This window comes from Plectropomus leopardus, chromosome 18, assembly GCF_008729295.1.
Source record: "Plectropomus leopardus isolate mb chromosome 18, YSFRI_Pleo_2.0, whole genome shotgun sequence".
Lineage (NCBI taxonomy): Eukaryota > Metazoa > Chordata > Actinopteri > Perciformes > Serranidae > Plectropomus > Plectropomus leopardus.
In genome coordinates, this window is record NC_056480.1 from 17,404,040 (window position 1) to 17,426,152 (window position 22,113).

The window sequence follows — 22,113 nt, forward strand, 5'->3', positions numbered from 1 at the left end:
TAACCACATACAATATGCAAAACAGATAATATCATCGATAGTTGAAGGTCAAATTACTTAAATCTTGTTTCTCTCTTCTCTGTCGTGTTCTGGGATCAGCTGTAGATTTAATATGAATTTTAGTGGCTGGCCTCTGTTTCCAGCTATATATGTCTCCCTTGTCACTGTTTCGAGGAAGTACTTAGGTCTTTAACATATGTAAAAGTAGCAGTACCACAGAAAAAAAAGTTACATCTGTTCTGAACTACATGTTTATTTTCATATATTTTAAGCTAGATTTTCAGTACAATATGAGCAGTGCTTTGATGAACTGGTGTGCGAAGAATCTTTCAGTTTCATTCTTAGTCAGTCCTGATTTAAAAAAAACTGCATCAAGACAGCTGACTGGAATTTCGGTTGTTCATTAACATATATAATATAATGCTACAATTCTTGAAACGCTATTGCATGTCAGCAATTTACAGGTTAACCTCACTTTAACTTGAAACTAATTTGGGAAAAAAAAAAAAAAACTTTTCTAGTTTCTATCTGTATCTTATGCAGGCCCTCACCCCACTGATGTTATCTCACACAGTGGAATGTTATGCTGCTCCGCACAGATTTATGATTGTTTTACAGTGGTGGTAGTTAAGGAACAAAGTCCGGTTAAGTTAAATTAAGAGTTAATCAAAAACAAAGTCCTGAGACTGAGCAGGCTGTGCACTGTGTATACACTTTCCCACAAAAAGTAATGCACCAAAATTTGCACATAATGTAATCATTAGCCAGTCTACATACTTAAAATAGCTGCATCATGTGACCACGGCACTAACTAGCTTAAAACAAGGAAACGGTACCGTTAAGTGGGGTGGTAGCACAGGCTGTTTATAAGATATACGTTTATTGCAGTATATAAATAAACCTACAGTCTATGGGTCTTAAAAAACAGGTCACAAGACATAAAGCCCTCTCCCGGTACTTTCCCAGAGGCCTGAACCAAGTGAACTCTGCGTTAGTTCAAGGTATGTCATCAAATGTTACTTTTGCTAAACCAAACCACATTAGGCTAACTGTACGTGCTTAAATTTAAAGACGCCCAACCATTGTGTCTTTTATGAAACGTGACTACAGTTACTTCATTTGCGTTTGCGAAGATGCGTTTACTGTTTTCCTCCTGCCGACACAGTTACAGTGAACTATGCTGCGGACTGTGGAGCCAAGGTCTTGTGGTTGCTTGTGTGCGTGTGCGCGCGTGTGTATGTGTTTTTGTGTCTGTGTGTGTGTGTGATCACGAGTCTGTGGGCCTGGAAAGGTTGTGGCTCCCCCTGCTGGGATGAGGGCGTCCCTGTGCTGGTTGCCTATAATTAACCCCACCTGTGTATATTGTTGGTGAAATTGCCAGAATACATGATGATCTCGCCTGGAATGTGTGAGTGGCCTTTTTTTAACAATCCAACACAGGTCTAATCATGAGTTGAGCACATTTTGTGTCTTCTAAGATATTATACAACGCTTTTTTTCTGTGACGACATATGTTTAGAGGCCAGTCCAAAAGAGATATTCAGAATGTGGTAGAAGCTGGCGTACACTGAATGTTTTAAAAATGTGATTCCAGCTATCTCTACTATCTGCCCATTGTCAGACATGCAAGGCTTTATTGATGTATGTAGAGTATAATAAGCCGCCTTTTCTTCTCCCTACAGTGGAGACTGCAACATTGGACTCACTGACACACACACAGGGAATGCACCAGAGGGGTTTTGGACATCCTGTTTGCCCCACACTGTTCAACCCAGGAACAGGATGGAAAAAACGCCGTGGCCTGAGCACAACATGCACAAACACATGCACGCACAGAGCTTGGCGTCGACTAAGGTGAGTTATTCTTCCATTCTGCTTCTCAGTAAGATCCATCTGTTCATCCTGCACAAGACAACATGTCTCTCTCTTCCCCATACAGTCTGAAAACTAACCTATGCAGCCTGTAAAAAAGCCAAACACTGGATTAATTCAATCACTATAGGAAGATGAGAGTTGAAAGATGTACGTGTTTGTGTGTATTTTTCATGCCTGATATGCGTGTGTGTGTGTATGTGTATGGGGGTAGGCGGGTGCGGAAGCAATTTCGTTCTGCTCTGTTTGGCAGTGCATCAGTGAACATTTTTCTGTTTCTCCATCTCTACCACTCTCCAGCTCCCTCTCTCCAACACTCAGTCCATCCTCTGAATCCCATCACACACACCCTGTCTTTCTCTCTCTTACCCTCTTGTGGCTGTCCCTCTCTCTATCTGTCCCTCTCTCGCTCTGTCCCTCATTCAAAATCCCATTCTCCCGTCACTGACAGTGGGAATTTAAGGGAATGGACTCAGTTTAGGTTGTTTTTTTTTTTTTTAGAGGATGATTGATGGGGAGCAGCAGGGCGCTGCATAAAGCAGGCTCAGATCAATTCACTCCTGATTCAATGAGAAATGGGTGAAGCTGCAATTTTTCTTCTCACTAGGAACAGAGCATTTGGTCTCAATTATTTCATAATGTGTTTGACTTAATCCCATTTAGGAGAGTGGGTAGTCAGCCCTCCACAGGCCGTTTTGTTTGCAGTTTGTGACAGTAAAAGAGACAGCGAAACAGGAAAATGGATTAGTGTCACAGAGCAGTGATTACATAAATGTATTTAAAAGCAATTCTATTATCTATCATGGCATTTAGGATAGGGGGAATGATAGTTAAATTAAATGGTGTAAAGGCAGGGTGAAAAGTGTGCTAGGGTGTGAATAATACTGGGAGAGTGTATTAATGGTGGATGGGGGGCATGTGGAAAGGGGGAACATTTAAATTTTCATGGTCTGTGTGTGTGTGTGTGTGGGGGGGGTGGGGGGGCATTGTCTGGAGCATATATCACAATATATAACAGTAAGAGGATTACCATGCTCACACATACACTTGTCTTTGCTGACTACCCAGTTAACTGCCGACATATAAACACCACCCAAAGTAAAAGAGAAAGAGACATTTCCTGCTACACTGCAGCGTATATAAAGTTCTTTATAAAAATTACTCTACAAGATTTTGATATGCTCTGAGCAGATTAAAATGTAGCATCAGCTTCAAGAAAATAGTGTCAGCATCGCAGAAGCAGCAATAAATGTCAGACTCAACCGACACAACACATAACAGCTGGAGTTCATTTTACAGCTCACACTACCTTTTCATTTAGGCAATTACTCTTACTTTACATACGTTATTACTAATTTCGAAGTAATATATTGTTGTTGTTTCTTTGTTGATATGTATGTATGTATGTACAGTATGTAGGGGAGAGACAGAATGACAGAAGACAGATGCACCTCTAAATTTGATATAGGCTATATGGGATGAATGACTGTATATGGGTAAATTGACTTTATTTTGTGTTATTTTGCTTTGTAAGCTGCTTTTGCAACATCATATTTTTGTTCATGCTCATAATGCCAGTTGAATTTGAATTTGAGACTCTTGGACATGATGTTCACACACATTAACTGTCGTGTAAAATGGAGCATACTGACTCCCAGTGACAACAGACGCTGTTTAAATCCCCCACTCAGCCCCATTCTTCATCAGCTACAGCAGACTGGACACTGTCGAGCACCTACTCGTGTGTGTGTGTGTGTGTGTGTGTGTGTGTGTGTGTGTGTGTGTTTGCGCGCGCACTTTGACACCCAAACGCACTGTGCGCGCACGACGTGCCGTGCCGTTCTGCGCCGCGCCGTGCTGTGCCGTGCAGTGCTTTACCGCTCATCTTCTATGCAGCCAAAGGCTTAACGGATCGCACACAGACAGGCAGGCAGCGACAAACCTGGCTCATTAAAATCTCGTCTGCAGACCCTCCGCAGGTCGCGCGCAGCCACTACTACAGCTCCTCGCGGTGCTGCCGACGGACTCTGAAGCGCATACGCGCGCGCTGAAGGTGTGGATGAGAGGGCAGCCGCTCGGTACAATGGACCCCAGCCAGAGCCGTTAAACGGTCCAGAGATATCACAGCATCTGCGAGGGAGGCCAAACGTTGGGGAGGTTAACGGCGACATGGCGAAAACCGGCAAGATCTGAACTTTGAAGGATCCGCCGTGAGGATTATCGTACAGCCCCAAAATCTGACCGGCGAAACGAGGAACGGTATCACAGTTTGCATCAGTGTGTCTAAAAGATAGCCAACGGTATGGCGCGTGATGACCGTCGTTTGGGCACCTGGCAGGTGTTGCTGACCATCTCAATGGTCATCATCCCGCTGTCTGCTCACGGTAAGTCCACCGCACTACCGGAGTCCCACCCTGTGCGTGTGTATGTGCATGTGTTTGTGCAAGCAAGCGCGCACGTGCGTGGATCGAATCACACCTGCATTGACATACAATATGGAAAATGACAATTGTCCACGTATGTGACATGGGAATACAATTGCCATTTAATGTCTGGGGATTTATTAATCACATCTTTATAGTCTGCATCAACTGTCTTTGAGCCTTTTGATAGTGGCACGAGACGTTGACGTTTTGAATTCTGCTTTATGTGGACACTGATATTTTAAATATGCTGTTAATTCATAGTATTTTGGCGTTAATAGTTAATATCTTATTTGTTTGCTTTAAAATTGCACTCAAATGTTGTAAATCACGCCTGTTGTATGTTGCATATGTTTTGTCACTGCTTTATTAATGACATTTGAACCCCTTGCTGTGTCAAGCCATTCTCACGTCAAATCAGTGTGGCGGAAAAAATCTCCCTCCTGTAACTATGGCCTTTTTAAAGGTAAATGACTTGTTCTCAATTTTACAAGCTCCAGTAAGGAACATCTGTATAAAGAAAAAAAGACGGGCCTGATCAGAGACATTTGACAGCTCAGTGCTGCAGCTGGGACTCGCCGCCGCGGTGCGTGGCCCAGACAAAGGCGGGATTAGGTGCACCGTGGTCAGGCTACAGGAGGCCCATTCACCGTGCTGAAAGGATTGAATTCCTTCAGACATTCCGAGGAAGCCCGAGACAACCACCTCTCCCCCTCTTCGTCTTCTCATTTACTGTCAGTCCATCCCTGGAGACACGGATGAAGTCAGTGTGGGAACGAAAATCTGACAGTCTCTGCGATGTCTGTCTGGCGTACACATACGCGCGCGTGCGCTGAGAGTAGTGAAAATGTGGCAAATCTAGAAATATAGAAATGGGCGCTGCTGACGCTGCCCAGCAACAGGGTGGCGCGTGCACACCGAGGGTCGCCGGGGTTCACGTGGACACGAGCTGCCACTGCACCCCCTCCCCTTCTCGCCGCATCTCGCGCCCTCAATGTGTAACCAGGCGTTAACACAGTGACATATTGACCGGTAAATAAACGCCAGGCGTCCTGTCTGTCATGCTTAAAGCCCCAGAGACCACGTGGCTGAGGACATATGTGATTCATTAGGAGTGCTGTGTAGGTGGATCTTCATTAATTTCTTTGGGTATCTGGGGAGAATATGGGGAGAGTGAGAAGAAGATTTTTTTTTCTCCATGACCCATAATGTATGGCCTTCATATAGCGTCCTTGGGTCCCTTGAAAGGAGCTATAAAAATTCAAGCTATTAGGCCTGCAGACCATGCAATAAAAAGAAAAACACACAAAACAGACAATGGAAAAAAATCCTAAAGGGGACCCTGGACCATAATTTACCACGTTTTTGTGTCTAAGTGACAAGGAGTATTGAGGGAGGCCACTGCTGCAGTAGTTGTGAACCAGACTGAATGCAACCCCTACAGTGGTAATTGTGCAGCATCAATTTACATCCACTGACAGTGCTTGTTTTTGCCACTGACAGACTCAAACTGCTATTATAAGTGTCTGACAACATTATGAAAAAGTCTAGAGAAAAGAAACATTTTTTTATTTTTATAATTTTCACCTTTGAGAAGTAGGAATCAGTTGGTATTTGGGATTTTTTCTTTAGAATAACTTAAACTTAACTAATTGACTAATCAACTTTTCATTTCACCACCACATAAAACAGATAAATCAATCCACCCATACACACAATTATACAGAAACACAGATTGCTCTTGATAGCCGTGTAAAGCAATATGGATCAAATCCAGACTCTTGGGTGCTCCGCTATGTGAGTGTGTGTTTGTGTGTGTTTCTCAGTGAGCGCATACTGTGAGGTCCATCTGCCCTGTAGCCCCAGAAAGCTCATGATATGTCACGATAGATCAGATCATCAGCATCTCCCCGACTCCCTTTTATCCACACGCACGCACGCACACACAAAGATGGAGAGGAAGAATACTTTTTATATGCATGGATATATTTGATCATTAATTGGCTGTTATTTAGATTACACATTGTCACTGGGCTCTGTGTATTAACTGGGACCTAATCCCGAGTGCTGACTGTGAATTAGGTGGTTGTAGCAGAACAGCGTGCAGGATACCTACCCATAATTCCCACTGAGTCCTGTCCTGCTGGTAAGATGAAAAAGCTGCTGAGAATCTGCACTCTAGCCAATCACAGTGACCTCAGGTGAATCTTGTTACCATGGTGACATGCTCAGCATGATGCCAGAGGTGAAGAGATGATCACGAGTTAAAGGTGCAAATCACACTATTTCTAAGACGGAAATTGCTAAGCGGAGGCTCTAACATTCAATTTACGGGTCTTGCCCTCGTAATCTCTTCATGTTCCCTTTTGCTCTTGTAATCACTATAAGACTGCCAGCTGCTAACAGGATGCTGCATCTACGGCTCAACGGGGAACAAATTGGCAGATTGAACCTTTAAATGAAATTTGAATCAGCTGTAATCAGTTTTAACGGGTGGAGCATGTCTATCTCTTTGACAAACTGTGAAGCATTCGAGCTCACTCCGGCTCGGTTTTCCCAGAGATGGAGTTGGCATGTAACGCTTACTGCCTGGCTGGCTGATTGATTGAAAAACAAGAGAGAGAAAGCGTGAACACTGGATTCTCTGTTTCCATTGCAACTCCCTCGCTCTAATTCTCCTTTCAACATGGCACCTCTTTACATCTCACCATGGCAACTGCAGTGTGTGTTTGTGTCTCTGTGTGTGTGAGGTGAATCTCATGGTTCCTCAGCCACCACTAGTCTTCGTGACTCGAGGCACGTTCAGATGGTTTTAGTATTAGCTCTGAATGAAGTGCCAGACACTGAAAGCAGCGATCCCATTGGACACAGAGATTTCAGGGTGGCAGTGGGAGAGAAGCCGTCCAGCCAAGAATTTGGTTGAGTTTGGCTGTTTGTACCAGACCAGTGGAAAAGCGTGAAGAGGTGGCTTCTTGATTTTCAGTCAACTGTGGGAACGTTACATTTCCCAAACTGTATACTGTGCATCTTTCTTTTCCTTTCTTTTGTTCTTTTCTTTCTTTCTTTCTTTCTTTCTTTTTTTCTATCTCTTTTCCCTTGAAGGTAACATTTTTGGATATGCATATTTGTTTTCTTGCCAAGAGTTAGATTACAAGATCTCCTTATCTGACTCAAATAAGTGTATTTTCCAGCTATTATGACTAATGTTACTGCAACCTGGATGCGAACAAAGTGGCTACGTGTCACATTATTTTAGCTGCATCAGTTAAAATTGCTGTTTCAAAAAATGCCCAAGAGGCAACCTCAGAGATTGAAAATTAAAGCCAAGGCTGAAGTGCCAGAACTGCAGATCATCAAGTGGCCACTTGAGGCCGGCTCCAAAAAAGAGTAAATCCTCACAGAGCCCCGTCTGTTTGTGTGTTTTTATGCAGTCTATGGTCTATTCATATACCATCTCCCCTCGACAAAGCTCTGATTAAGTGCAGATATTTCTCAGTGAAGCTTCAATGCTGCAAACCTAGCTTTTGGGACAGCCTCGAAGTATCTCTATCAGCCTCCAACTCTTTCCCACGCTTGAATTAAGCCATGTGATGTTTATGCTGAGTTAAATGTACAAACCCAAGATTTCATGTTTTTACTGCTGCAACATTCTATGAAATGGAAATCAGCATGATGCCATGTACTTTTTAATATTATTTTTTACACCTTTAACCAAAATTGACCCTGTAAGGTTTTGTATGTTTGGAAACTTTGGGATCTCTACTTAAATTTAAAGGAGTTCTGTGGGTTTGAAATGCCTGGCTGCACAGCATGAGTTTTTCTGTCTCTGTCCATCTCTCTGCCTATTTATGTGCATCCTTTTTTGCAGATTGCCAAGTTCAGGAGAAGTGCCTGACCAATCAGCCTCTAACCTATTGCTCTAAATCCCAATCTAATCCTCACCCAGTCTCGGTCAACAGAGCACATTAGTCAGTCACTCGATGTGCCTAATCCTACATCATTACAGTCTGATTACACGGCAGTCTTCACCTCTTGTTCTGATTTCTTTGACAATTAATCACTTAGCTCACAAGCGTGAACCCCGACAGGCTTTTTGCTGAGCTGCACTTCTTCACAAATCAGCTCTCTGATGAGAACACATTGCCTGTATATTGCATATGTTTTATTGTATTGTATTCATCAAATTCAGCCAAATATATGGGGAAGGATATTGTGACATAATAGTTTCCTGTTAGAGAACTAGCCTGCACAGCCTTAAGGCATCTCTATGTATACTGTAGGGATCCATTTAAATTATTTATGCTTCATCCTTGGGCCACAATCTTTATCAAACAAAACACACTCAGTACCTTGGGATTAGTTAAAAAAAGGATTTGTGTGTGTGTGTGTGTGTGTGTGTGTGTGTGTGTGTGTGTGTGTGTGTCTAAGTCTTTTTTTCTCATTTTATTGTCTACATTAAGATAAGATCACAAAGATAAGTGACGAACTCTGGCACGAATGCAGTGTTGACAATAAGATTATGTTAAATCAATCAGTTTTACACATTACAGTCACTTTACCCATCACATGAAGTGCCACTCAGCCTGTATGTCATCAGTAGCTCTGGAAGAGCTACAAACGCTGGTGATGTCATCATGGTTATCTCTCACCTTGGACTCGGATTACTTACAATTGCTATATTTTAATATACCGGTTCCACAATTTGGGAAATGAGCTTTCTAATAGCACCATAGACGATAGTATTATTACCCCTGTTATACCTATCCATTAAATAAATAGCTACAGCCTGTCAGCCTAGCTTAGCATAACGACTGGATACGGGGGGAAAAAATTTGCCTGGCTCTGTCAAAAGGTACCAAAATCTACATACCTATCATTTATTAACACATTTTTGTTTGTTTGATCCGTACATAAACTAAAGTGTTAAAATGACAAGTTGTGGTGTTATGGTGAGTTATATGTGGGCCTATTTCTTGCTCTGCTTCCAAATCGCATAGTATGCTCTACAAAAACAATATGTGTAGTACTGCTTAACATATGTTTGTGTGAAAAAACGGTAGTATGTATTTTTTTACTGAGCTGTAATTGTCATGTAGTAACCATGGCAACCAGTGCCAAACTTAGCTTTGCCAGCATCTGCAATACAGAGAGAGCAAGCATGATGAGCATCTTGAGTTGAATTAAATCTTACACTTTAAATTAAACTGAAGCGTCATTGACGTTACAGAGCTGTCTTTGCTGCTGTCTGCAATTGTCTGTTATAAATTTTGTTGTCACTAACACATGGCATCGTGGGATATTTATACTGGCATAGTGTCAAGTGCATATACGTAAAATGTAATATTTTACCAGAAATAGTATGCAATTTATATTCTATCAGTTTCAAACTAATGTTTCGCACATATTAAATAAGTCTGACATACTAACATATAAGCGTGTTCGGCCCCAGTCAGACACAGAGTGCATTTAAGCAGCCCTAGGTTGGTTTTTAAAAAAGTTGTCAGTAAGAGTGAGTGTTTTTGCAGGAGCACCCTAGACCCCTCGAGTTGAGAAAACAATCACAACTTAGAGCGGAAAAATTGCCAGACATTATTATCATTTTTTCTCATTGTCCAGTCAGATTATTTGGGAGGTAGGCCCTCTGTGGTCGCAGTGATAACAAGTAGCAACGTACAGTGTCGGATCACAAGGTATAGATCTGTGAGATTGCTTCACAGCAAAATTGTGGTTAGGATAAAGACCGATGTTTCAGTGGTTGTCTCAAAAACAACTTGGGAAAAAAATGCCCAGCACTCAGGGAAAAAGTGTTCCCTTCGAGTGGGGCAGGCTTCAACAAAATGCAACTTAACTCATATTCCTCATAATGCTGAACCATTTCTTCAAAGACATAGGTGTTAACCATGTCTGATGAAAAGATACAATGGAATTACAGAGTATCGAGAGAATCAAGAGTTTTTGGAGGTTGGCCCATAATTTGGACTAAATGGTCTGGTTTTGACAAGTCTCTGTTTAACGTGACTCTTGCGAGTCTCTCAACTTTATCAAAGTGCAATACGTAATTGCTGGATTGCTTTGTTAAAACTTTTTTTTTTTGGTGTCTGATTTACAGGGAGGCATACACTGGCCAGGCACCATCATCACCACAATCAATCATCTGTCAACAAGGAGGCCTTGAACACCAGGATGGTGCTCAGTGACGACTCAGCAGAGAGGGACCACCTGATTGGGCTCGGAGCTAAACTCCCACTTAGCTCCACTAAGCGTCACCATTTGCATAAACATGCCCGCTTAGATGTAGTAGACGAGGATCCACCTGTTGGGGAAGAGCTCACTGCTGGAGGGGCGGGTCCAGACCAGCCCGGAAACCCCATGTCCGATGATGTTATTACCGTAGAGTTCCATAGCCCTGCGCCGGATATTGTACCCTCTGACGATGCTCTGGCTTGGGCCAAAGCACCACAACCCCAGAAACAAAAAGGAGGAGACCCCACTGCATGGACGCTTTCTGACTTTTACGACTACCTATCCCCTGATGATGACCTCTCTGCGCTAGATTCGACCCCAGAACCTGAGCCCAGCCCCTCACCTCCGCCTGACATGGAGGACGAGAATCCGCTTCTGGCTGGTTCTCCTGCTGTTCCCGACAACGTGAGGCCTAAGATGGATAGCGGACCCTCCTTACCAGCTCCTCCCATGCCAGGGCCGGATAAGGGTAAAGGGTTGGGCTTTGGTGGGGCCATGGGGGCCGACGGCTGCAGGCTGGGCTTTGTGCGCTCTGGACCTGGGGTGTGTGTGTCTGAATGTGATATTGAACCCAATTTCTGCTTCAACGGAGGGGTGTGCACCGTGGTGGCAGGAATGGGAGCCTTTTGCAGGTGAGAAAAACACAAAAACTTGTTAATTACACTAACTGGTTTGTTGTCCTTGAATGGAGAAATGTTTTTTCATAGCACTTGCAAGAAGGCAGTGACTTTTTAGAGGAAAAGTGGTACACACTGCACAGTATGTGAAGGCAGCAGGGCTATATGGGGTTGGGGGTTTGTCAGGCGCTTAAAAAGCATTCCCCTTTTTAATTATCTTGTTGGTATGATTTCCAATATGTTGCCTCTGCAACACAAAAGAAAAGATTTAGGACACTTCAGACAAGCGTACAGACACTGAAAACACAGACACGCACATAGATAGGAGGTTGGCTTAATGTGTCATCGGGGTTTGTCAAGATCACAGCAGGGTCGCCAAAGGATTAGCTCAGTTTTGGGGCGGGGGGGGTGGGGAGAGAATGTGTGCACATAGGCAAGGCAGCTGTATTGGTATAGCACGTTTCATACAGCAGAGCAATTCAAAGTGCATTGCGGAGCAATAAAATATGAAACATAATAAAGGATACAGATTTACAATAAAAAAAAAAAGTAAAGAGATAAGATATAAAAGATAAAATAAATTACAAAATGATTTACAAATTAAAATAAAGAGGTGCAAGAATAAAAAGATGATTTAAAATAATCAAAAATCAAGTTTAAGAATAATTTTGTAGTCATTACCGGGTGGAGTAAGCAGTGTAAAAAAATGGAACGCTTTTAGCTTTGACTTAAAAGTAGTTAGAGTCGAGTTTGTCTAACATCATCTAGGAAGTAACTGCAGGTTTGTGCGGCATGATAACAAAATGTGGTAACTCTTGGTACAGTCAGTAGGCTGGCCCCAGGTGTCCTAAGGGTCCTAGAAGGTTCACATGTCACAAACATGTCAGAGACACTTTAAGAACCTAGGCTTGTGACAGCTGATGCAGACACACACAGCATGTGCACAGAAAGTATAAGGACAGTACAGTAAGGTCAGGGAGGGATACACTTCTCGTGCACACACCTTCACAGACACACACGCTCATGCACATACACTACCACACCTTGATAACACCATCTGTCCTATCCAGCAGACTCAGTGTAAGCTCAGAGGTAAACTGTTGCTCACCACGTTTACCTGCTGAGTAACAGTGCACACATGCATACACACACTCACTCGTGCAGACACACTTTAAACTCACGTTCGAACACAAGCAAGTGCGCGGAGAAAGACAGGACTATCGCAAAGATGCACACACACAAACACATGCACGCACGTATCCTGATCCTTTGATCTCATTAAGAGCTAGGATGCAGGCCGAATCCCTGCTTTGCAGGACAGACCTCGGGACACCATGTCATCAGCTCTGAGTACCATTTTACACTCTTTACTCAGGCTTACATGCTGTGGCTATAAATATTGTAAACATGCTAGAGCAGTGGGCACACACTCATATTAAACCTCTCAGCTTTTTTATACAGCAGGTCAGGAGAGAGGTTATTTTGTGCTGTTTTTCTGACCTACAAAGTGCTTGTCAAAAAGGACAATAATGCTGCTTTTTGTGCATCCAGGTGCAACGTGCAGGACTACATCTGGAACAAAGGCACGCGCTGTGATTGGGCCGTCACAGAATTCCAGGTGATGTGTGCGGTGGTGGGCGTGGCCTCCGTGGTGCTCATCCTCCTCTTTATGATCATCGTATTCTTTGCCAAGAGGCTGCACCGCCTCAAGAATGAGAACAAGCGCCTTCGCAAACGCAGGTGTGTGTGTGTGTGTGTGTGTGTGTGTGTGTGTGTGTGTGTGTGTGTATGTGACCTGGAGGTGTGAATGTAAAAAAGTGTGTGCTGTGAGTTGCACTATGCAATGGGTGCTGAGGGAGGCAGCTGTGACTGTGTATGTGTCAGTCTAATTCCTGGTAGACTTTACAACCTAATGATTGAGAGAGGATGTTGAAATCAAACAAGAAAGGAAGCGTAGCAGCAGCAGCACAGAGGTGAGAACGGAGTAAAATGGAGATGAAGTCAAGTGTTGACAAGCAGTGAACAGTGAGAAAAATCCATCAGATCACATAGGATTTTATAGCTGCAATATAGTGTTTACAATGGACCTAATTTCTTGTTGATATCCACTAAATTATTTCTGTTACTGTGATGAGACATTTTTGAGGTTTTAACCCCAGTTTCACACGGTGCAGAGCAGTGTAGGGAAATGGACTGAAAGAGATACAAATGCATAGGTAGCTAAAATAAAAACCCTCCACGTATTAACTGCAATATTTATGACACAAATGTCTGTCTTTGCCCTCCTGCAGTAAGTACCGCCCACAGAGCAGCGAACCACAGACGGACGGCCTCTCCGTTTCCACAACAGCTGACGGCTCGCAGCCAAACGTAAGGAAACTGTGTGACACTCCTCCGCCCGCTCCCCAAGCTCACACTCACAACCTGGCATACTATGACAACATTATCTGTCAGGTACGCCCCAAACTCTCCTCATGTTTATTCTCCTTTTTATCTCCTTCTGTTCATCTTCTCCTCTGTTGATCATTTTCTAACTTTTCCACCCCTTCATCGCATCTTCGATTTCTTTTCTGTTTGTTTTCTGTTGTAACCTCCATCTGTTGTCCACTTTGTTTATGAAGCCCTCTCCTTTTTTTCCCTCTCTGCCAGCTTAGAGATTTGATTTTTGTATCTGTCTGGGTTTGCCTGTCTTTCTGTCTTCGCGCATGGCCATCTATCTGCTCCAAACCACTAAGTTAAAGGGGACCTATTATGCTCATTTTCAGGTTCATACCTGTACCTGGTTTACTACTAGAACATGTTTACATGTCTTGATTTTCAAACACACTTAACTTTCCTCATAGTGTCAGTGCTGGAACAACTATATTTGCCCTCCGTCTGAGACGGTCCATGTTAGTGCCTGTCTCTGGAAGTCACTCTCCAGAAAAAGCCCAATCTGCTGATTGGTCAACATTTTGCTGGTCTTCCCGTCTCAGTGTCTCTTCTCCATCATTGCAGCAGGGGGGGAATGACTATAATGGAGAACAGCAGCACTTTATAGCATGAAAAATCACCAGTAAAAGCTACAAAATCTAAAACCTACAGGGCAGAAAAATGAAGCCAAGGCAGAAGTGCCAGAAATAACAGTTTCTTGTATTGCCACTTAAAGCTGGCTCCAGAAGCGAGTTAATCTCCATAGAACCCCATGTTAAAAGGCTCAACTTTGCAGCAAAAATAAACATGTTTACAGCCTGGTACAAAAATGATTTTAGTCTCTGTAGCTAATTTCAACAATTATGACAACTGAACGGGGGTCAGTTTTGATATAACTCACCCGTTTCAGTTTCCTAAAGGCTTAGAGTTATGCATAATTAAGGGTGGGGCCACTTTAAGGACAGACTATCTGTGAGGCGTCGCTACATCTGGGTCAGATCCACCCATTGCTCCTCCACAACCTCATCCAAATGTGGTCACGTCTGGCTCTGAAAAATAAGAAGGTGACATGCAAAATGCCAAACTCAAGGCTACAAAACATCATTGTGACATCATTGTATCTACATCCATTATTTCATACAGTCTATGGTAAGCACTTGTAGCAACACACGTGGAGCAGACAACCATTTATAGAAATCCATCACAAGCTGATGTCACATTGTCTCAAAAGTGGAAAAAACAGTTGGAAACGGAATAATCTGAACTGTCAAGAACTTGAGGTTTTTGCTCACAGGGATTACTTTTACAAACATTTACCACATCATTTGAAACTTTGGCTATGTCTAATATAATCAGCCAACACTGTAATATTATATTCAGAAACGAGGAAAAGCATAATAAGTCCCCTTTAAGCTGTGCACACATCTGACTCACCTTAGTACCCTGATACATGAGGAACTTGTCATTTGGATTTCCACTTACAATTATAAATGTACAGTATGTGTGTGTTTAATGCTTTTTACACTCACTGATCCCCTCAGAGGCCACCAACAACCAGCTATACCTGGGAATATAAACCCAGAAACCCTTATAATCACTTACAGGTAAGCAGAGCGGAAATGTCCACATTGTCCCTCAGCAATTTCCCTCCCTGGCTTTGCTTTGAACTTTCCCTACTGTGCAAGCGCTAGCCACCAAATTTCGGCCCTTCATCTACTTCAAACCTCACTTCCACAAACTCTTGTTATCAGCTGTATTCCACGTACTCTGTAGGTTAAAATAATTAATCACCTCCCCGCAAGGAATCCTGCAACTAGTTGTTCAAAGGTGTTACGTGGTGACAGCTGTGTGATTAAATAGAAAGTTCCCCTATTTGCTACCTTTCTTGCCCATCTGTGAGGAAGCTGAGCCTCCATTTTGTTTTAACTGCTGGCTTCACTCTTGTGCCCATAAAGCTCAGACAGCCATTTTAGGGTCCTTGTGCAGCAGGTTCCCCTCTTTTTACCCAAATCTCTTGCAAAGGTCATGCATGTAGTGCTGCTATGACGTGAGCTGTAGCAGCATGTGTATCTATGCATATGATACTTGTATGCATTGATGCAGTTATTTCTATCTGTGTTTCTGAGTGTTTGTGGGGTTTTGTGTTTGCAGGCAGATTTGTGTGTGCCCCTGTTTGGTATTCATCAATGATGCTCGCCTACTGGGTTACTAGGCCAACACAGTGTGTACTGTAGGGTTACTAATGCATGGTTAAATTTTAATCTAAATAAACAATGAGGAATCTTGTTGATAGAGGCAGATATAAGCAGGGATGAACCATAAACAGCACATAAAGTCTATGAGATTAACAGAACATAGACATTTTCCCCCAGCGACTTTAAGCTTGTTGAGCTTGTTGTCTCTGGTGTGAAAGGGCGTTTAGCGAGTTTTGTCCAGCGGTAGCCAGTCTGGCTGATCAATGGTGCCCTACTTATTGCCTGCTGTGCGTGTGACCTTCAGATGTCTGTGACATGCCAATCGATCGATGGCTTGGTCATTTGCTAAATGACACATGCAGACAAACATAGTAGTTTCATAGCCATACAAACACAGATCTCTGACTCATGATTGCATAGGTGTCGATTTCAGGCGGGACGCAGGGGACACGCCCCTCTTACTATTTAGAACCTGTGCATTTGCCTCCTCCAATAAAACTATTAAAATAGCAGAGGAGTTTTATTTTAACACCACGAAAAAGCACAAGTTGGTGCATAAAAAATCCACCAGAATGCAGGAAATGAGGTGTTTGATGCTTAAAATTTTCTGGTTGAGCATCCCCAGACCCCCCATGTCATATTTGTTCCCCTAAATGTTGAAACAAAACCCACGTACTTAAATAATTGCATGTATTTACTGCATCTAACACCCGGCAACTACAAGCACACACTAATGGATTTTCCAAATCATATATTAATTTTCAGTTTATTAGCCACACCTGGCTGGGCTAAATGAAATGAACAAATAGTGACGTGCTTTTCTTATGTAAGCCACTGCTCTCAGAGCTCTGCTGGCATTTCAGTGTAGTGCTTATAGATGAGTGTCTGTGACTTCCGGATGCTCTAAATGTCAGGTCTAGAGGCTAAAAAGCCCCTGCAGACACATGGCCTGCAATACAGTTTTTAAAATGTCAGAGGTCCGACTGGCATTCTTTTAAATGCTGCGGCGTAATTGTCTGATTAGATAAAACTCTGAGTATGCAGGTGCAGTATTAGTCTATAAAGTGACCCGATATGAGCTCAGGAGTGATCATCTCTAACATGCAGGAGAACTCCCTGTGAGATATTTTGCTTCAGACGGTACTGATTTACTGATTTATTTTACATTTTCAGTTCGTTCAGTCCAAGCTAGTCCAAAGTTCCGATATGTGCCTCCTCCAGTACATGTGAGGTAGCCATGAAGCCTCTTCTTTCCACGTTTTGACCCAGAGCTTACCTGTGAGAGTGTAATGCACCACCTGCCTGAAATCAGAAAGAACTGTCAACTCATTAGACTGATGAGGGGATGAAGTGCAGGTGGAGAACAGGCAGGAAGCTGATTGGCTGGGTGAAACTCAGGAGCAGGGAGGGACTAACGAGGCCGATGCAGGACAGGTATGTAGATGGGTGAATAAAGGAAAGTTAGCACAGGAACACAGGAGGGGAAAACGCTGTAACTGAAATCCAAAACGCAAGAAAACATGATATTCACAATAATAATCTGACCTAGTAAAACAAAGCACTCAACAAAACGACAACTGACATGCATGAATTAAGTAGATGATGTCATCATTTCCCAGACACTCTTTTAAACACTATTTTACATGTCCACACAGACACACGATGACTGAGCTTTGAAAAATCTGTCCTTTAGATGGCGTTTTAAAAAAAAATCTGTTTTAGTGACCTCAAACTCTGTGTGTTCCAATACTCATACTACCATACTATATAGTGTGCCAGACAAAGATTTAGTATGCCCCAATACATAGTAAGTCAGGTGCAGCATGCCAAAAATACCAGGATGCTCTACTACATCCGGTCGGATTTTGCAATATGCAAGCCAGCATGATTATCTGGCTACTCTTACCCACAATCCTCTGTGCAGTGAGAGAATATGTCACACTGACTGAGCCGCAAACAGATAACAGCTGATTGACAGCTGACAGACGCCGCAGTGACTGACGACATTACAGTGACTGGAATCGAGGACTTAAATAGTAATATAATTGTATTATATAAGCTTTAATTGTTTAAATGAACGAAATAATCATAAAGATTAGCAACAAGGGCAAAAAAAACAGAACAACAATAGATAAATGTATATCTAGGCTAATTTTAGTGACATAAAATGTTTGAGTCCACAATGTTAAAACTTAAAAATTAAACATTATGAAGTATCAACAGCAGAGCTCTTTAGGTTGATATCCGACAAGCTCTGCAGATGTTTTCTTTGATATATGAACAAGGGGGTCAAAAATTAGGGCACAGTGTTATGAAGATCTAGTATGTCCCGACTGTGTGCCTACTGCATGTAATAGTACAGACCTACTCTGTAATGGCAGCCCTGTTTACTAAAATATCTGTATGTGTATAGACAGGGTCTCAGGGTGCAGAACATCTACTCACCTGTGTCCCATGTGTTCTGTGTGTGTCTATATTCAGTAATAAACTCTCTCCACAGGATGATCCTCAGAAGCAAGAGGACCCAGCAAAGTCCCCACAACCCAAGGAAGAGGGGTCAATGAACATCCTCAACTCTCACTCTCCCAAACACGAGAACAACCGTCCAACCTCTGTCGTCCACGACCAGGGCCACACCCCTAACAATGCAGAGGAGGGCGCCGAGGTAAACACGCTCCAGAACAACCTGGTATAATGTCACCTTCTGTCAAAGTGTGCTGCTTGAGAATCAGACCAAAATTTTTTAACACGCACACAAACTGCAACAAATTGTTATCTATTGTTACAAAGTGCATACTGTGTGTTTTAAACAGTCCAATCAGGCATAATGTCAAAAGTAAGCACAACATGAATTTAAGGACACAACTTGAGAAGCACAATAGTCCTGTTTACAAGGCGGCCATGCCAATGCTGATCACATAGTGGCGCCTCGCCTCCTTTCTTTCCTCTATCGCCTCTTAATAAGCTGGACTAAAATCACTGGCTTGGACCATCTAATGACTGACTTTCCTCTCTACTGATGCCCTGCCTTGGTCTTTGGCCAATGAACGCTCCTTCATTGTCTCCTCTCCTTTTTCCCAAAACCCTCCCTTCGCCTCTGCCTGCCCCGCCTTACTGTCTCTCTCTGCCCGCATGCATTGGTGTTATCGAAGAAAAGTGTCTGAAAACGTAATATTTGCAAAAGAAGTAAGTGGAAATCAAGTGAATCTGTATTTGCGAAATATTCATATTTGACATTGCTAATAAGTGGATACGTCTAGATTACATGAGGTCAAAGTAATTGCTTGGAGTTGATATTTGAATCTATATACATATATTAAACACGCTGTGTCTTGGTTTTCAATGTGATTTATAATACTTTAATGTACTTGAGGTTCTTTTGTACTTTTTTGGGTATACATGGAGGATTATAGTTCACAGTTGTTGGAATAAATCTTTTTAATTTTATCCAGCTTGTCCCTGAGTGTTGCTATTAGCTCTACTTTCCCTCTCTCTTTTTCTCGCTCTCTCTTTCTCTGCATGTCTGCTCATGATGAAGCTAACTACTGCCCAACTGCTCCCCTGCTATTAATGAGTGAATGCACGGCTGACCCTGCTTTTGTGCTACAGTAGGCTGCTCACAGATTACACCAGACAAACAATGGCTACCCGGGGCCCGATCAGCACCACAGACAGCTCTCCAAAATGAATGGAGGATACCACAAGGGCTTGAAATATAATTTCTTTTCTTATTCTCCCTCTCAGAACATTAAAAATCCAAGCTGGCTTTTTACTTAAAGGGGCAGCTCACCCCCAAATCAACTATAAATAGTGGCCTTTTACCCGTAGTGCTATTTATCAGGCTAGATTGTTCTGGTGTTAGTTGCCTAGTGTTGGAGGTATTGGTCGTAGATATCTCCAACGCAACTTGCACCAAAACAACCAAAACTGATAAAAAAGTACTACAGGTTAGAGATAAAATACTTATTTTTTGGGATAAATTGTTTCTTAAAATATTGATATGGAAATTTATTTTGAACATGTAAAAAACAAGAAAAGAGTTATTTATTATTATTATTGTACAAACAAACAAGCATGCAGACAGGGGAAAAGTAATATTTACAAACTATGAAAATAATAAAGCTTAATCTTTTTTTTAACACTTGATACTTGGTACACATATTCAAAAAGGAGTGAGAAGAAGTACAAACTTATTTAACCCCACTCCTTCTCCATAAGTCATTGATTTATAATTTATCAGCATCCTTATTGATTTAAGCGTATACTCTAATACACTCTAGCTAATTTTCCTAAACTTATCTTTATTACCTTTTATCTTTGTCATACATAAAATATAAAGTCATAACTGATATAAATTCGTATCAAAGAAAAACAAAGTCATTATTTGCATATTTATATCAGTCAAAAATACAAATTCATTACTCAAATGACCAACCAACTTACCCAGATTTTCTCTAGATGTCCCAGGACATGAATAACCTGTTTCTGACGTTCATCCTGGATGATCATACCATATAATTATATTTGGGATATGGCGTTTACATGAGTACAGGGAAAATCCCATCATGTGTATTCCTGGTATACATCCTAGTTTCTTTCAGAGTACTCCAGCTAGCATATTTGGGCTTCTCATGAACAGAATATGGTGTTTACATGCTCAAACACATAAACAGGATAGTCCAAAACCCTCATCGTGAACAGGTTATTCATGTCCACGTAAACGCTCTCCCTTTTTTTTGTTCACAGCGTGTTTCCACCCTCCCTGGGTGGCTAAGAAATCTACAGATTTATGACAACATGTCTGTACCAATGGGTTTCATGTCTAATGATTCAAACATGCCTGTATTTCTTTGTTTATTTTTCTGTCATTATTTTTGTCTCTCTGAATGTTCCTACATTGTTGCATGCTTCTCTACTTAACATATTCCCACATCAGGATGGGGTCACTATTGGCCTGGAAGTGCTCCTCCCCAAAGAGGCTAAGCTCCACCCAGAGACCAGCTCGCCTCTTCAGTATGACGTCTTCCTCTACAAGGTTGCCAACAATGGAGACTCCGCCTCTCCCAGCCAAGCCCCTCCCACTCACAGCGCCAACTCTTACTCCTCCTCTCACCCCATGCCTAAATCGCCCAAATCGCCCAAGACACCCAAGACGCCCAAGTCACCCAAGTCACCGAAGGTGCCAAAGTCACCCAAATCACCCAGACACACCAGGGACCACCCACCCGGTAACCGTGAACCATTGTCTGTGAGGCACTCCTCACCTGGTCGTCACCCCACACCTGGTTGCCACCCCTCACCTGGCCGCCACCCATCACCTAGTCGTCACTCTGCACCTGGTTGCTATTCCTCCCCCACTCGCCATCCATCATCCCATCACTCTCCCTCCATGTACAAATACATGCCGCCTTCCTCCACCACCCCGCCTCAGCTACGCAGGCCCAGAGGTCGGTCGCAAGCTCCCAGCTCAGAGCGCTCAGGGAGTGGGAGAGAGTACCAGAGCGGACATCTGCGTCCATCCCCCTCCTCCCCTCACCTCACCCAGCCTCCTCCATCACCATCCAGGGCGAAGTACAGCCCTGCCAGCACCCGATCCCTGCCGCCACTCTCCTGACCTGGCCTCCGCCCAGCCTGGCATCCATACGCACAAGCATCTGTCATAATCTAATCTGTCCAGCGATATGTCCATCATGGCTCTAACTTTTTTTCATAGTGATTTATAGATTATCAATCATCCATCTTTGCACCCTGCCTCCTCACATTTATACTCAGAGGAGGTGCACATCACCTGGTCTTGGTCCATGGAGCCAGAAAACTAGAACTGGGACAGCTGAATGCACCAAAACACACATTCAACACCGCTTAGTTATGCTGCAGCCATTCACACTTCCGTGTAAATAATAACCTCTCAAAGCTCAGGTTACTGCTCACAAAAGCACAAAGTGAACCACTACATGTGAATTTGCTGTTATAGCACGGTGCCAACGTCAGCAACTGCTGAGGATATTGTTCATTGAGGTTTCATAGAGGTTTACTACATTAGCCTTAGTGTTATCAAGTGTTTATATAAATCTTTTGGTATTCGGTGTGTACGATTATTTCATGTTTTCACAGGCTTTTTTGTATGTTTTTCATGTTTCTAATCCTCAATAAATAGATAATACAACAAAGTGTGCAGTACTGTGTTCGAAAGATGGAGAGAGCTGAGAGGAAAAGCAAACAAAGACTAAACAGACAGCAAAAGCCATAAGAAGATACAGGGGATTTGCCTTAAGTGTTGCAAAGCTACATGATTAAAAACAGAGTGACTCTGCTGCCTCCGTGTGGACGGAACAAACACTGGCGCTCCAG

The 22,113-nt window shown here is 42.8% G+C and overlaps 1 protein-coding gene across 4 annotated transcripts; it reads left to right on the forward strand.

Annotated features, from left to right (window-relative positions):
• Nucleotides 1-849: 849 nt before the first annotated feature.
• Nucleotides 850-21,872, forward strand: cspg5b (chondroitin sulfate proteoglycan 5b). 4 transcript variants are annotated; one of them, XM_042506659.1, is made up of 7 exons: nt 850-1,001; nt 1,683-1,854; nt 10,405-11,170; nt 12,707-12,895; nt 13,447-13,609; nt 18,263-18,427; nt 20,699-21,872. In XM_042506659.1, the coding sequence occupies exons 3-7, from the start codon at nt 10,479-10,481 to the stop codon at nt 21,374-21,376; spliced, it is 1,887 nt and encodes a 628-aa protein (XP_042362593.1). In that variant the 5' UTR covers nt 850-1,001; nt 1,683-1,854; nt 10,405-10,478; the 3' UTR covers nt 21,377-21,872. The 4 variants fall into 4 exon arrangements, with proteins under 4 accessions (XP_042362593.1, XP_042362592.1, XP_042362590.1 ...); XM_042506658.1 differs by lacking the exon at nt 850-1,001 and adding an exon at nt 1,379-1,408; XM_042506656.1 differs by lacking the exons at nt 850-1,001; nt 1,683-1,854 and adding an exon at nt 3,687-4,256.
• The last annotated feature ends 241 nt before the right edge of the window (nt 21,873-22,113 follow it).